Source organism: Epinephelus lanceolatus, chromosome 11 (genome assembly GCF_041903045.1).
Source record: "Epinephelus lanceolatus isolate andai-2023 chromosome 11, ASM4190304v1, whole genome shotgun sequence".
Lineage (NCBI taxonomy): Eukaryota > Metazoa > Chordata > Actinopteri > Perciformes > Serranidae > Epinephelus > Epinephelus lanceolatus.
The window spans coordinates 21406188-21421867 of record NC_135744.1 but is presented as its reverse complement, the minus strand read 5'-3'; the positions used below and the strand labels follow the sequence as shown (position 1 = coordinate 21421867).

Sequence of the window (15680 nt, the reverse complement as noted above, 5' to 3'; positions counted from 1 at the left end):
ATGACCAGTGGATGTCAGTTGACATTCATGATGATAAGGTGTGGGTCTAGTATGTTTTTGTAACCACCAAGAGTCTACCATTTGCTTTTGCCATTCTTATTTTTAGTATCTGACATGTGACAACACAATGGTTAAGATTTATAGTTGTATAGGTGTTGGCAGGGGTAGCTGTTTTCATTTAATATTGCAAATTCACAACTGCACACTCAGTCTTAAAGTTTTAAGCTAAGCTAACAAAGATTAGGTCTGGGTCATATGAAAATATCATATTGTTATCGAGATATCAGATTATGTATCGTCTCCTATACCTGCCTTAACCTACTTAGTTATGTCCATATTAGTGATTGTTATTGATCAAAAATCTCATTGCGTTAATATTTTCCGAAAAAAATAATAAAACAACAGTCATCCCTACGATTCTGTCACATCAGAGAGGGTATTAGGTCAGTCATATTATGTGTAATTTTGTCTCCCAGTTCTAGCGTTGATGAAGTGCTTTTCAGAGATTTCAAAATATCAAGATATATATCGTGTATCAAGATATAGCCTAAAAATATTGCGATATAATTTTCAGGACATATCGCACAACCCTAAAATAAACTTAAAAGGTGAGTGTCAGACACTTTAGAGCGTGGCTAGCTTGTGATTGACAAGATGATACAATGGCTGTGTCCACAGGGTCTCCACCCCTCGCTCCACCACAGCTCCACCCTTTTGTCAAAAAAAAAAAAAAAAAAAAACAAGACGGAGACTGCCCGAATGCCAAAACTCAAGGCTTCAAAATGGTGGTCCACAAGCCAAAGGGTGACATCACCATGGCTATATGTAATTATTTTATACAGTCTATGATGCAGGTCAAAGCTAATGTTCAGTTGTAGCCACACTGTGGAGGTGACAGAGAAGCAATGCTTTCACCAGCCATAGTTTTTGACTCAGGTCTTAATTGGTTGACTTTTCTGCTGGGCTCTCTTGATGTCCCCTCGGGGCTCTTTTCTTTTGCTAATGATGAAAAGTGTGCCCTGCTGTGTGTACAGAGAAGATTCTGTTTTAAACTGCTTCAAATATTCACAAAAGCTGAAGGATAAAAAAACTGGCCCCGTGAAACAAGTCAAATCGGTCACTGAATGGAACACATATTTGCACACTTGAACTGTAACTTGTACGATTACTCCTCTTCACTAATCTAACCGTCCACTCATGAAGCACCTTCATCTCACGCTGCCCCCCCCCGAACGGCTCTCATTACTGCTCACTTCTCTGCTCCAGCTTCCCTGCTCGCTCCGCACCTCCTCCACACGCCTCCTGGCTGGCAGCAGGCACCCGTGTGCCCTGAGAGACCACCACTACATCTCTTCCCTGGCCAAGCCTGCAATCCTTCACCTGTCAGACTGGTTCAGTGCACTGACCTTAGATCAGATCCAGACCACTCACTCAGTAGATGCCCAGTCCACTAACTCAGACTGCTCGGCCCACACACACATTTGTTCTCACCAGCCGACAAAGTCTGTGCCCTCTCCTGCTTCTCAGGTTTGGTTAGAAATAAAAAGCATGGAGAGATTCAACAAAGGCTTTTGTTTGTACAAACTGTGATTTTAGGACCCTGTGAACATATGTGCACTATGAACGTTGCATATTTGCACACAAGTTAAATATTTTACAATCTCTTAAATATTTTCCGTCTCATCTTTGAAAGAGAAAGACTCCCCTTCATATCTGCTGAAGAATGTTGCAAATCTGGTGCAGAAATGGGACTAAGCAATAATTAAAGAGATGACTTCTACAGAACACGTCCAATTAAGAGACTCTATTTTTGCAGGGTAACATTTCAATGCAGAGTGTCTCTTCTTCTAAGAGAATAAACTGCCAGTAAAGCCAAAAGTCTGTTTGCACACACAGTATAAAGTTGTTTAATTGTCCATACACTCCAGGACACATAATAACCCCAACTTAGTATGTGTCCCATCTAATGATGCCATCAGAAAGCAGTTGTGTTTAGTGTGCTTTTATGAATCTCATACTCCTATCACCTCTAAATCCCAAATTAAAGCTTTTTATATCATAATGACTCAAAATGTTTAACATCAGACTGCTCAGGTGAAAGATGTTCGCTTTGAAGCATCAACACAACAATTTTACTTTAGAGTTTAAGGTTTTAAAAAAGAATCCATATTTGTTTTTTTCTTCCAGTCAAAGCTGCCTTGGGTTGCACTTTTCACTGCTCCATTAAATCTGAGGTGTTGTTGGATGTGGCAGTGATTTTCTTGTCACAAATTGTGAAGCATGACTTGTCAATTTTATACTGTAAAATGTCAGATTTAGGTAAGCCTCTGCAACAGTGTGTACGAGCTGCAAATAAACCAGAAGATAAAAAGGTGTGAAGAAGTCTCTGTATATTTGTTTTTTGCCTGTACAATAGCAACTATTAACCCTGTGCCGATCAGCTAACCAACAGACACTGTGATACAGCTGTGGAGCAAAGAAAAGTCATCTTTAACAATTGAACTAAAACTGGTAACAATCAATAATGTCAGCTGGTAGTGCTCACATTATCGAGTCAGTGACAGGTTAGAAAACAGATTAACTAACCCTGGATTTGACCAAGCTCCAGTAGCCTGCTAGATGGTGTAGCTGAGCACTAAATTACCTACAGCAGTGGTTCCCAGCCTCTTCTTTAAAACCTCAAAACAAGTCAATGCATCAGCAAAAAAAAAAACAAAAAAAAAAAAAAAACTGTTTGGCATTGGCAGAGAAGATTTGGCAAATTTTCCATGGGTGCAACACACACTCAGCTCTGCTGCTCATCCCACAAACGCATGTTCCTTACAAATGTGGCACCATTTAAAAGGGAAATAAAGAGGCTTTCCAATGGTATAAGATTTATTGCCAAGAAGCATTGTTACAACAAAGAAATAATCTACCAAACACAAACACATTTTGTGCATAGTTTTTTTTAACCATTGCTTTTAGCTAAACATTTCAACTGCATATTCAATACTTTTAGTTAATGATTTTATCCATTGCTTTTGGTTGGCTTACTATTCGAACTGTATATTGTACTCTATATTACTTTTAGCTACGTCTCAATCATTTACACATGATATTTAGCTAACTCATTTAATGTCTCGGCTCATTTGCTAACCACTTTTTATGCACTCTCAGTTGAAACACCAGTTATAGCTGACGCAATGTATGAATGTTTTTTTGTTTTGTTTTGTTTTCGTTTGGTTTGTTTTTTTTACCGTCTAATCATATTGATATATGATTTGCTTCCAAATTAGTTCAGGGTCACCACAATATTTCCATGAACTCCTCAGTAACTGCAGAAGGACCGCCTGCAGACGTACCGCCGATGGTACAAGTGCCCGTGGTTGGGGATCGCTGACTGGACTTCTTTTTGATTTCACATGATATATAAAAATGAAACTGAGCAGCTAATTATCTTTAATTTAAAATCAGTGTGGAGTTAGACAAACATGTCAAATTTGCAATGATAGCCAACGTCTTGCCCACCTTAGACTTAACTGTACAAACTTACAGTAAGTGCGCGTCCACGTACTTTAGGACTGGGGCTGTTTCGAGGGTATGGCCATATAGTACGTGTTGTTTATATCTGACAACTTAAAGGGCCTGCGCTAGGGCTGCAATTTAAGATTATTGTCATTGTCGGTTAATCTGTTGATTATTTTCTCAATTGTTCAATTAGCTGTCTGGTCTGTAAAATGTACGAATATGGTGAAAAATGTCAAACAGTGTTTTCCAAAGCCCAAGATGACGTCTTCAGATGTGTTGTTTTGTCTACAACCGAAAGATATTCAGTTTACTGTCATAAAGGAGTAAAGAAACCAGAAAATATTCAAATTTAAGAAGTGAGAAGCACAGAATTTTGACTCTTTTTCTTAAAGAATTATTTAAACAGATTAATTGATTATCAAATTAGTTGGTGATTAATTCAAAAGTTGAAACTAATTAATCGTTGCAGCTCTAGGCTGCATACCCACACAGGTATTTTCACTTATTCTGACAAGTTAAAACATTTGCTCAGGTTGAAGTTGGAGACTTGGACACAAACTCCACTATTAGATCTTCTAATGGCAGACAGTCGTAAAGTTATCGATTTACAGTCACATTAGACATTTACAATAAGTGTCTCAGTATGCCGTTAAGTAGCAGTGAGCCAGCATGCACAATACCAGGATCCCTCTAAATGGGATGCAGCCATTGTATCATTAATGTTATGAGCTACACATGTGATTAAAAGGCTGCTGTGAGGACAGTCTATAAGAATCAAGAGGTGTTAGTTTTCCCACAATTGGTGCAACAATACTTCCACCTTCCTATACATTTTTAAAACCACAAATGCAAATTCACAGTGAATAATTTCTTGCAATCATGTTGCTAACAAAAAACAAAAATGTTTTTTTTTTTTGTTATTTCAGTCAGATGTGCCTAGTACCAGCACAGATATCCAGGCTCGCCTCTCACAGCATTGGTAAAGACATATCACTCATCTCATGATCAAATACTCACAATTCACTTTTAACCATCAAACTTCAACTTCACAGAGACCACACAGAATAATGCAATCAGATAGCATGGCAGGTATAAAATATTAACATTATGTATGTGTTATACCCATGACCAGTATAAATATTTTAGAAATGCAGGATACAGTAAGTCGAATAGCATCACATTGAAGTGAGAGTAGATATACAACAGTGTAAGGCTTTGTGAAACATTGTAGATGCCTGTCTTTACATCTCCAGTGTTTACAGCAACAGTACATTTACCTTCTGTGCTCCTTATGCAACTTGTTCTCCTTCAGGCAAAATTCAGACAAACATTCAACAAAGTGGATCGCTGACGCACAGTTTGTTCTCTTTAAAGATTTTTCTTCTTTATGTGCGAATAGTTCGGGAATATAATGACTGTTCTGTCCTTTCTTCTCCTCTTAGGGCACTTACATGCTCGTATCAACACCGTGTGAACAATGAGGGGGACTGAGGGAGTAAAACAAGCGGCTAGCGTGATTATAAAACCTGTGTGTTTTAACAAAAATGATGTCAAATTCAGAGGGAACGTCCCATTTCCTTGCCCTCATCGGGGAATTTAGACAGCTGGCTCATACTGGAAGACGTTAGCATGTGTGCGTGTGTGAGTATGTGTGTCAGAGAGAGTGTGTGTGTGCCTCAGTAAAGCACACAGATGCTACACACCGCACAAGTACCTTTTTTTCTGGAGTGGATATTTTAGTGTGGAGCAGACATTGTTCGAATGGTTTCACAGGGACTAAGGTTTCTCATTAATTTTTGAGTTTCCACTGGTGCTGTCTGAGAGGCCACAGAGGCTTTTTGTTTGATATATGATTCATGTTAAGTGAGATATTACATATTGCAGTTAAACTCGTCCGAGCCATTTCTGAGGCTTTTTGTGTTGGCTGTTTTCTGTGTCTGAGCCGCCTCAAACATGCATGCCTGTCACTTTTCGATAAGGTTTGTGAATGAAAAGGCAGAAATGTATATTTCTTTCAAATATTTATGAGTACACTGCTTCACTGTCATAATTTAACATATTTTTGGCAGAGCTTAATTATGCACTTAGGTACCCATTTGACAAGCAGAATATATCAAGCTGTGCCCCATTCAGTGAGGTGCAAATCGTGAACCTAGTGTTAAAAGGCTCAGTCTCAGTGGAGATATCGAGCCTCAAATATCTGACGTCATCTGGCTTATCATTAGTACTTTCTTCATAAAGTTGTAATTCTTAAATACAGATGAAATTTAAAAAAATCCATTTTGACCCTTTTAGATTACATTGCTGAATATTTCGTGCACTTTTTTTAACAATATATGCCAAAAAAACCCCACAAAGAATCAGTTTCTCCATATTCTCATACCAAAATCATGTTTTCCTTTTGTAAAACAAAATATAACCTGTGCTAACGTAAGCTAGTACCCGCTAGTTTCAAATGGTTAAATGGTAAAAAGACTGCACTTGTATGGTGCTTTTCTAGTCTTGACCACTCAAAGTGCTTTTGCAATACATTCCACGTTAATCCATTCACACACAAGGTCACACACTGGTGGCCGAGGCTACCATAAAAGGTGCCACCTGCTACTCAGTTACCATTCACACACACTCACACATCGATGGAACAGCCATCGGGAGCAATTTGGGGCTCAGTATCTCGCCCAGGGATTCTTCGACATGCAGACCGGAGGAGCCGGGGATCAAACTGCCAACCTTCTGATTAGTTTACGACCCCCTCTACCTCTGAGCCACAGTTGCCCCAACAACAGCATGACATCCACCCATCAATCAATGGGACTCTTAGCAGCACAGAGCTAAGATTAAGTTACCTAGCTAGCAACATGCTACGTCGGTGTGTCATATTTCCCCAAAATACCGTGGTTACAGGCCCTCATCTAACGCTACATGCAGTATGTTTACAAACACAGTGAAGTCAAGCTACGGTATGTATACGCTAGTATACAAGCACGGGAGGGCAATCGATTTATTGACCAAAGTATGTCCGACTCAGCTATGATAGATGGCAATATGCACCCCTTATAGCTTGTTTGTACTGGACCTTATTTCTGTTGACCTATTACGTCACAGACCAAACAATCGACAAACAAGTTAGCTACGGTTAGCTAGCAGCAAACTGGTACAATACTGGAGAACTTTACAGCTCTCTACATTCGTCTCTTCAAAAAAAAGGCATGGCTCTGGATGCAGATTTCACCATGTTGTTACCTTACACATTAAATGTTTTACACCTCCAGTTCATGATTTCGGCCCGACTACTGTGTATACGTGTAGGCAAACAGGCCGCTATAACACCATATTGTGCTGAACCCTAAGATGGCCCACTTTTAGCAGTACAATTAAATGGGAAGGATTTGATTTAAAGCCTTCTTGAAACTGTACATTGATCAAATACCGACTACATCACAGTACAGAAGCTAAACTACCTCTAACTTTCATTTCACAGAGACCTTCAAGGCCAAAACACACTGGTAGCAAACACAGCACATCAAATGACATGCCCCTATTATTTTCAATGTACAACCCTACTCCTGCAGTGGCTACATGTGCCTCGGGACTCCTGGACACGCCACCCCACGAAACTTTACACCACAGTCCCATTTCCAGACTCACCACCCCCGGATTAAAATACATATTTTCCCCCACAAATGGATGACAAGAGACTCGTTGAGGTCAAGAAATATCTTCAGCTAAACGATTCACAGTCCTGTCATTATAAAGGCAATGGCCAAAAAGATATTACCTGGTGAGTCAGAGCTCTGGAGATTGGCTCTTCAGGTGAGATATCAAGTTTAATAAGGAGCTCTCCACACCTGATTTTAAGCTAACAAAGAGGTGAAGAAGTACGGATCTTCCAGTAAAAGTAGTAATAACTGTGTGTGGTCATCGATCATTTGCTCCGCACCACACCGGTGTGTTTTCAGCTAAAGAGTTCAATCCTGGTTGAATCCCCTTGTGGTTACCAACCAGCTAGCCTGGTTTAATACTTTAGAAAACACGTCTTGCGCAGCTTCTTTGTCTGAAATACAACAGAAAAGCAACTGGTGGAACCAAAAATCGTGTTTTAATAAGGATGCCGTTAAAAAATCATTACAAAGGTGATCTGGTTTTATGCTGCACACAGTAGTCTTTTAAACCACAGCTGGAAACAGTTAAACTGGCTACTTTACTGAGAAGGTGGAGGTGTGCAGCCTGTTGCCTGCAGCTCTTTATGTAACAGTTCATTCAGCTCCCTTCTTCTTCCATTACTCCATATATTTATTTTAAAACTATGTTAGTTTAAAACTGCTTACAGTCAAAACTGTTAAAAATGACTGTTCATAAAAACAAAAAAATGTGTTTCCTGTGCCTGCTTCACAATTGTGTTTCACTAAATGCTTTAATCGAGAAGCAGCAGGAAGTGTTTTATTGGCATCAACGGGAATTTAATGCAATTCTGAGGCCCTGAAAATCTAACATTAAACAGTGAGGCTGATTTCAGTGAGAAAAGATTACGTTAGATTACACGTATGCCTCATTTCCTTTGAGTTCCTCATACATGTTAAGGCAATCTAAAACCAGCACAAGAATGGCGGACTCCGCCACTGACTATAAAAGCTATTTGATAGAGCTGTAACTACTAAATGTGAATACATTAAATGACTATTGCGGGAAAAAACGTCAGCCATAAAAAGTAAAATGGAGTTTGAGTTCATGAAAATCTGAAGGTGAGTAACTTTAAATAGCGAACATGCAAATAACAAAATGTTATCAGTACTACTGGGACAGAAGAATTACCTAACTGGAGTGGTAATGCTCCATTTAAACTTTATAATGCGAAACCGGCAATAGTTGTGCTCCCTTCTTCATCCCTCACATAAAACTGTACCTTTTTCTTTGAGTTTTGGTGCCCCACAAATCTTCCTGTCCTGCTTTAATAAACTGTGCATCATGGGGAGCATTACAAAATAAATCTGATCACTGGAACATGAGGGAGCCGTGATGCTTAATTGATATTTTATTTATTGCCCACATATGCCTAATAACCACTCAGCTAGGCTGAAGCAATTGGCCCAAATGCCTAAAAATTATGTGTGCCGCTCAGAGCTTGCAAGAATGTCATTTTGAACCCTCAAACACCCCAAAGTGATAGTAATTACAATCCCATACATTTTAAGTAGTGACCTTCACCCAGTTTGTGTTTTAATGGCGCTGTAGCTCAAATTATGTTGAGTTGTTATTACAGAACAGATTAAGCTACAGAAAGCCCTTCTAAGAGGCCTAGCGAAGACAGATTTGCTTTAAGCAACACTCAGGGAAAATTTGGGTTTCTCTTCAAGCACTAAATTCTTTAAAGCTCTCGTCTTTACAGAGCAGCACAATGCTGTGTCGGTGATAGCACATCAGGACCGGTTGTTGATGGGGATTACTTGGATATTATAGGTCAGCTCCCCGGGGGATTTAAGTTTAATTAAAGACGCTACTCATTAACTCATCAGTGTTCCACCTACAGTATAGTGGCCTTTTCATCTCACCACAATATTGTTCTGCCGGGGATTGTGGGCCATGTAAATTAATAACCAGTGGCTGATAGCGTATGATGAATTTTCCAACAAAACGCTGCAGAGTATTTCCTTCTTGGGAAAGAATTCATTAGCATATTTTTTTTTGTGTGTAAATATGGAGGTTCCAGCCTGTAAAGATGAATGGAACAAAACAAACAAAACCAGACGCTGTTATCCAAATATTGATTAAAGCCAGAGGCTGATTGCTTGCATGAGATTATGACTGTGAGAGAAATATATAGAAACAAGCAGGTGAAATTAGACAATTTCTCAACAGAAACAGGTCACATTTACAGTATTGGATTGCAATTAAGGAATTCTGCATCACAAGTAGTTTATATTTCCAATTAAAGTAAAATTTTGATCATGGTCACAATGCAAAATAACTAATTCCCATATTATTAATTAACACCAACATTTAGTACAAGTAATGTTTTAACTAATAAATCAATAACAGATCTATTTGTGTGGTGGAGAGTCAAGACATTTAAACCTCTATAGTTACTGCAAAACCTTGCACTGGCTGATGCAAACAAACAGCAGGCTTTCACAGCACTGGCCACTGAATGGATGTCAGTCTCAGTGCTTCAGTGGAACAATATATCAGTTTTTACATTAAACTTTTATTGCATTTTATATGATTTCCATCTTTTGACTTCACCTTCCTGTCTCCATTTCTTCCTGCAGGGCAGTAGTCGGGCACAGAGAGCCGCTGCCTGATGATAGCAAAGACAATATCACCATTTTCACCCGAATCCTAGACAGGCTGCTGGATGGATATGACAACAGGCTACGTCCTGGGCTGGGAGGTAAGCAACACTATATGTTATACAGATCACTGTGTTTTAATGATTGAAACTAAAGAATATAGATGATTGGGACACATGAAAATGTGCATCAGTGACATTTTCAGTCACATTATAAAGACATCAATTATTATATGTTTGATGTACATTTCTAAGCACTTTAATCTGCACCATACAGGACTTTTATTCACCAAACGGATCATTAGGTATTTCCGGATGATTTAATGGATAGAGTAGTTCCTAATTTTGGTTTTGGTAAAAGAAGAACATCTGACTTTTCTATGCAGCCAACAGCTAATTCTCTAGACCAGGGGTGTCAGACATACGGCCCGTGGGCCAGAACCGGCCTGCCAAAGGGTCCAGTCCGTCCCACTAGATGTTTAGACACAGAGGTGCCAGGTTTCAGGAGCAAGTTAAACAATGCATTACCTACTTCCTGTAAAAGTCTGCTTCAGAGGCATTTCCGCCCTGACCAGAATACAGTTCTCTGATATAACAATCAATACTTACTGTGACCATGTTTAAAGATATTGAACATTTTGCAAAATATTGTCAATCAGCAGCTTCACTTCAAAATAATCTGTATCAGGAAATGTTTGGATAAATGCACATGTAATGACAGTGAGAAGTAGACTGACTGAATGTGGAAAAACTGAGACATACTGCTAAAATTGCACTGATGATGGTGATGGTGAAGATTCTCAGTCATCCAGCTCATGGTAATTGTAAGTGCTATATGGTAGGTAACTGGATTTGCTTGCATTTCTTGAAGACGTTTGCAGTCTCCCACCTGACCCTAACGACTCACATTGTGACCTTAACGACCCTGAAACTAAGAGGTCACGTGTGACCTCTACGACTCTGCATGGGTTCCCACCCACACAGGGTTTATAGCCTGCAACTTTGTACCAGTCATTTAGAACTGAAGAAGCTTCTTGGATGAGAGGAGAAACGTCTTCAAGAACGCAAGCAAGTCCAGTTGCCTATGATGTAACACTTTCGATCACTGAAGATATCTCAGGCTGTTCATCTGTTTTGTAAAAGGATGAACGTCTACAGAATCTACTTGTAATTCTTTACACAAAAAAGGGAAAATATTGGAGCTGATGATACTAAGTTATTGTATGATGGTTTTATTGCTCCGGCCCATCTGAGATCAATTTGGGCTGTATGTGGCCCATGAACTAAAATGAGTTTGACACCCCTGCTCTAGACCGACTGGTTGATGTAACAACAGGATTACTGTATAATTTGCTTGTAGATGTAATAATTACCAAACACTGTATTAGTTTTTTTTTAACTCTGTGCTAAAATGGTTATTTCCAGTGGTTGTTTTTGAACTTCATGGATCTAGAAAGCCACTCACTTGCTCGCTATAAACCTGTCATGGGGACAGGGCGCAAATAAGTCACAAGTCCCACACTACAGGGGAAAACAACTCAACGCTCTCTTTGACTCTATATTGGGTGAAGGTGCCTCCTTGTCAGTTCTGTCTGCTGGCAAACAGAAAAATGCCTCAAAGCTGCTGTGTGGTGGGACGCACTGCCAACAGGGTAAGAACCCATAATTAAGACTTTCTAAGCTGCCAAACCAAAAACACTGAGCTTTCAAGAAAACAAAAGTGGATGCAAGCGATAAGATGTGTGGCGTCTATAGGAAGAATGGAAAAACTGTGGATCCTGACACTCAGTTGTAAGTTAAGCCGTGTTTCCACCAAACACTTTCGGTATGGTACCATTGGAACCAACAGTAACCTTCAGACATGGTACCTAGACCGTAGGGTTTCCACTGTAAACAGTACTTTTAAATGTGGGCGGGGTTGTTGTCACTCACTGCTCCGTCATCGTCCACAAAACAGGGTTGCACACCGACATTTTCAGAACATAATAGAACAGGCTGCAGTGAGAGTCTTTCTCCATGGGGTATTTAAAAATGGGGGGTTTGTGCATTTAGTCCTTCCATGGCAAGCTCAGGGGTTTAGTGCTGCCAGAGCCCACAGGAACAATGCTCCGCAATGCCTTTTTTTCTCCGAGGGAGGATTGGGATATATGCAGCTCACATAATCCATTTAAAATGAATATATGTTTATGTTTAAAGTTGTCACATTGAAATTTAAGGTGTGCTGATGGATACACGTTGTCACATCATGCATTGAGTAACATTACAAGTAAACGTTCCACCTTAAAAGTCGCCAGCAGTCGGCCCAGTGAATGAAGTTCTTTTTTCTCAGACTCCAGCTGCTGCAAGAGGCAGCAAAACATCCTTTCATTTATAGTTATAGTTTAGTAATATATGTAAAAATTTGTAAAAGCCACAGTATGAACAGAAGTTGCAAAAGCTTCAAAACCAGCCATCATCAAGAGTGACCGTCCGATATTTACCCATCAACAGACTGCAGTGTTCACAGCTCCACCTTTTAGTACCAGATCTGTGTGCTAGGTACCCCAACAGAGGGGGGGACCAAAAATGGGGGCAGTACAGAACGGTTCCATTGGTACCATCCACAACTTTTCAAAATGGAAATGGAAAAAATGCATACAGCACTGAACCGTACCGAACTGCTCAGTGGAGACGTTTATTAGGCCACACAATCTGTCGAGGTTGAAGCTAACTAAACTATGCAAAGCCAGGTTTTGATCTTTGTTTGGTTAAAAGATATTCTCACCTGGTGATTCGATCAAATAGTTGTTAATATTAACGTGTTTCACCTCTGGCTGTTTAGCTGATATACAAGGTATACAGTTTGTCAGTGTATCTTTCTTCTCTGGTAGATATAGAGTACTAAAGTAATCCTTTGATATACAGAAATCTAGTTTTGTTTTAGCTAGTTACATGACTTTTGTTTGCATAGTTGCATAGTGTGGCGCCGATTGTTTTCCTCTGGTGGATGGTTTTCAGAGTATGGCGCATAGCACTCTGTCTCCTATAGCAGCTATATAAATCTGCTGCTAGTGGGCACTAGGAGACATGCTAACTGATGCAGGCGGCGCACTAACACCAGGATCACACTGAAGTCAGGTCACTTTCTGCAGAAAATCTGCTTTCCCCAGGGTAGAAGTCTTTGTTCAATCACGCCCAAATGGCAAATAAGCACATGTCAGTGGAAATCCCTCTAATTGATGCCATTTCATCCAAATATTCACACCCCGAGGACAACTAACTGAATCACAGCGAGTCCACATGCTCAAGCAGGCTTTGCCATTTCTCAGCCAGCCAGCTGGAATGGTCATTTCTGCTCTACTGCATGCTGCTGAAGCCACGAGCGTGGCTATCAGGCTGTAGACCCACCAGGCTGGATGACCTGGACTCCATGACAGCAACCAGAGAGAGGAACCAGGCACAAGACGTTAATGTTATATTCTGCCTCTGCTCCGGGGCTCATATCTCCAAGGGCAAGGAGATGTTGAGGCCTGCGGCACTCAGGGCTCACAGTGATGATGGCTTCCTTTTGTAGTGCAGTGACTGACTCTACAGGCCTGTGTGGTGCAGTGAAATATAGCAGGCTTTTCCCACCAGGCCCAAGAGGCTAACACAGGCAAGACAGGCCTGTGGAAACACAAGGGCAACCACATAACAGCATGGCCTGTGTCTTGTATTTTCTAATATTTTGGAAGGAGGCTGCACAGCAATTGGCCACTATTGAAGCCAAGTTCCGCAGATAAAAATAGTTTGTAAAAAGTCCTATTAGCACAAATTAGTTGGCCAAATTGATAAATCAGTCGACTTCTAGACTATACAAAATATTTTCTAAAGACTTACATTGTACTCCTATTAGATTTTTCCAAGTTGGATTCATTAGGCAGCAAAATAGTCACATTTAACTAATTTATTTCTTCTTCTTGCCTTTCACTTCATTAAAAAACATATGATAAATTATTATCTAGTTTCTATATTAGTGTTGACTTCTGCAATCAGGGTGCCAGCGTACTGCAGAACACTTATTGTATCTCTCTTACTGCAGACACAAGCAAACCGAGACACTGTTGTGTCTGTCTGCAATGCAAGCAATACCCAAAACACTGTGGATAGTACCAAATCTAGTTGATATTACATTCACAATTCCCTGGAGTAGCAAGACAGCCTGGTAGCAGTCATTTTGTGCGCAGATGGATCTATATTCATCTTGTTTATCAAAATATATTGTGAAATTACAAGATGTTGGTTATTATTCTGCAGATTTTATTTCACTAAAAGGATTGAGAGACCCCTGCTAATGGTTTAGATTTTGGACTTCAATAGTCCAACTTGCAAACCTGCAGACACACCAGATGGGGCCCTCCTCATGGCCAGAACACTCAGTCAAAGTCAGCAGCTTCTACATGTATCTGAACAAGGCTACCAATCTTCCTCCTGTCGGCCACCCCCGTACCCCACCACCCACAGTCCTAGTGAGAGTCAGTCACATGGGACCATCGCAGACAAACAGACTGGACGGAAACTGGAGAAAAACCATTTAATTTCATTTTCAGCTGCATCTATTAGCTCTGCCCTATGCTCCAGTGCATTGTTGTAAACAGAAACAGGGCGACTCATCCTGCTCCCCCGCCATGCAAACTGCTGACTGGGTGTTGTGATAATCACGTATTTGTGAGAGCTATTTGTGTCACTGGAATGATTAATGTGGAAGTGGATCTCCATTCTCAAGGGGGCCCTTTGCCAGACGATTGGAGACTTCACCTGTGGGTGGTCGGTTAGATCTGGGACGCAGTTAGAGCCGAGGATCTATTCACTTTTGGAGAAAAGCCTCATCACTCTCTAGTTGTTGCACCACTGGGAGCAGCTATTTGTCTCACCAGTGGCCCAAAAGCCTGCTTTACACATTTGGCCCAGAGGAGCTGATTCAGCCCTCACTGAGGAGGGAAAATTTTGATCTGTCACGACTTTCATATCATACCCTACTTCGTGCTTATATTCAAATAATTTGTGAAGTATTTGGAAACATTCCACTGCTTGTAATTAATATCACATTTAGAAGACCTGGCTAATTTACTGTGTAATGATCAATTGGATCATTGTTACACTATCAAGCATAATTCATTAATCATTTTGACAGAACAAAAGCAATAATGGAGCCTGCATTGCACAGCTGAGTTATTCGAACTATTCTAACCTCCTCCGGTCCGTAGGGACGCTGGCATCTTCAGCCAACAGTACTGTTCTTCAGAGGCTATAGCAAGCTCAGTTTTAAAGCTTTTAAAGTAAAGGTATTAGTATCATGTCAATCAATCAATCAAACTTTATTTGTATAGCACTTTTCATACCTTAAAAATGCAGCACAAAGTGCTTCACAGAATAAAAACATACAACAAAAATATTACATACATATTGAACCCACACACACACACACACACACACACACAGTCAATAACATGGCTGGGCACTGAGGAATCAGGTGAGGAAAGAACCACCTATAGGGAGCTCATCCACACTGAGAGGTTTCACAGCCTACGGCCACAGGTAGCACCGCCACAGAGACCACCCTGACCCAGATAGACTAGGGTGGACTCCACACATGGTGCAGAGCCTCCCAGTCCTCCGGACCTGAGGGATCTCCAGGACGGCATCCCCGCGGGCAGACCGGGCACACCTCTCAGTGTGGAGGCCCCCCATGAGGAAACACTGGAGCTAAAAACTAAAAGACTAAAAGGCAATATGATAAGATAAAACAAGTATGAGATAAAATAATGTTAAATAAATAAAGATTTAGAAACTTAATAATAATGAAATGCATAAAGATTAAAAATAAATCATTTAAAAGCATTAGAAATTAAAATAACATATAATA

General features: G+C 40.3%; 1 protein-coding gene across 3 annotated transcripts in view; it reads left to right on the top strand.

Annotated features, from left to right (window-relative positions):
• The window catches only part of gabra3 (gamma-aminobutyric acid type A receptor subunit alpha3), a 151392-nt gene that overhangs the window by 71420 nt on the left and 64292 nt on the right, over positions 1 to 15680 (top strand). For all 3 annotated transcript variants that reach the window (XM_033644299.2, XM_033644308.2, XM_033644291.2), the window contains one exon: positions 9777 to 9898. In XM_033644299.2, the coding sequence (XP_033500190.1) occupies positions 9777 to 9898 (122 nt within the window). The remainder of the gene's footprint in view (positions 1 to 9776; positions 9899 to 15680) is intronic.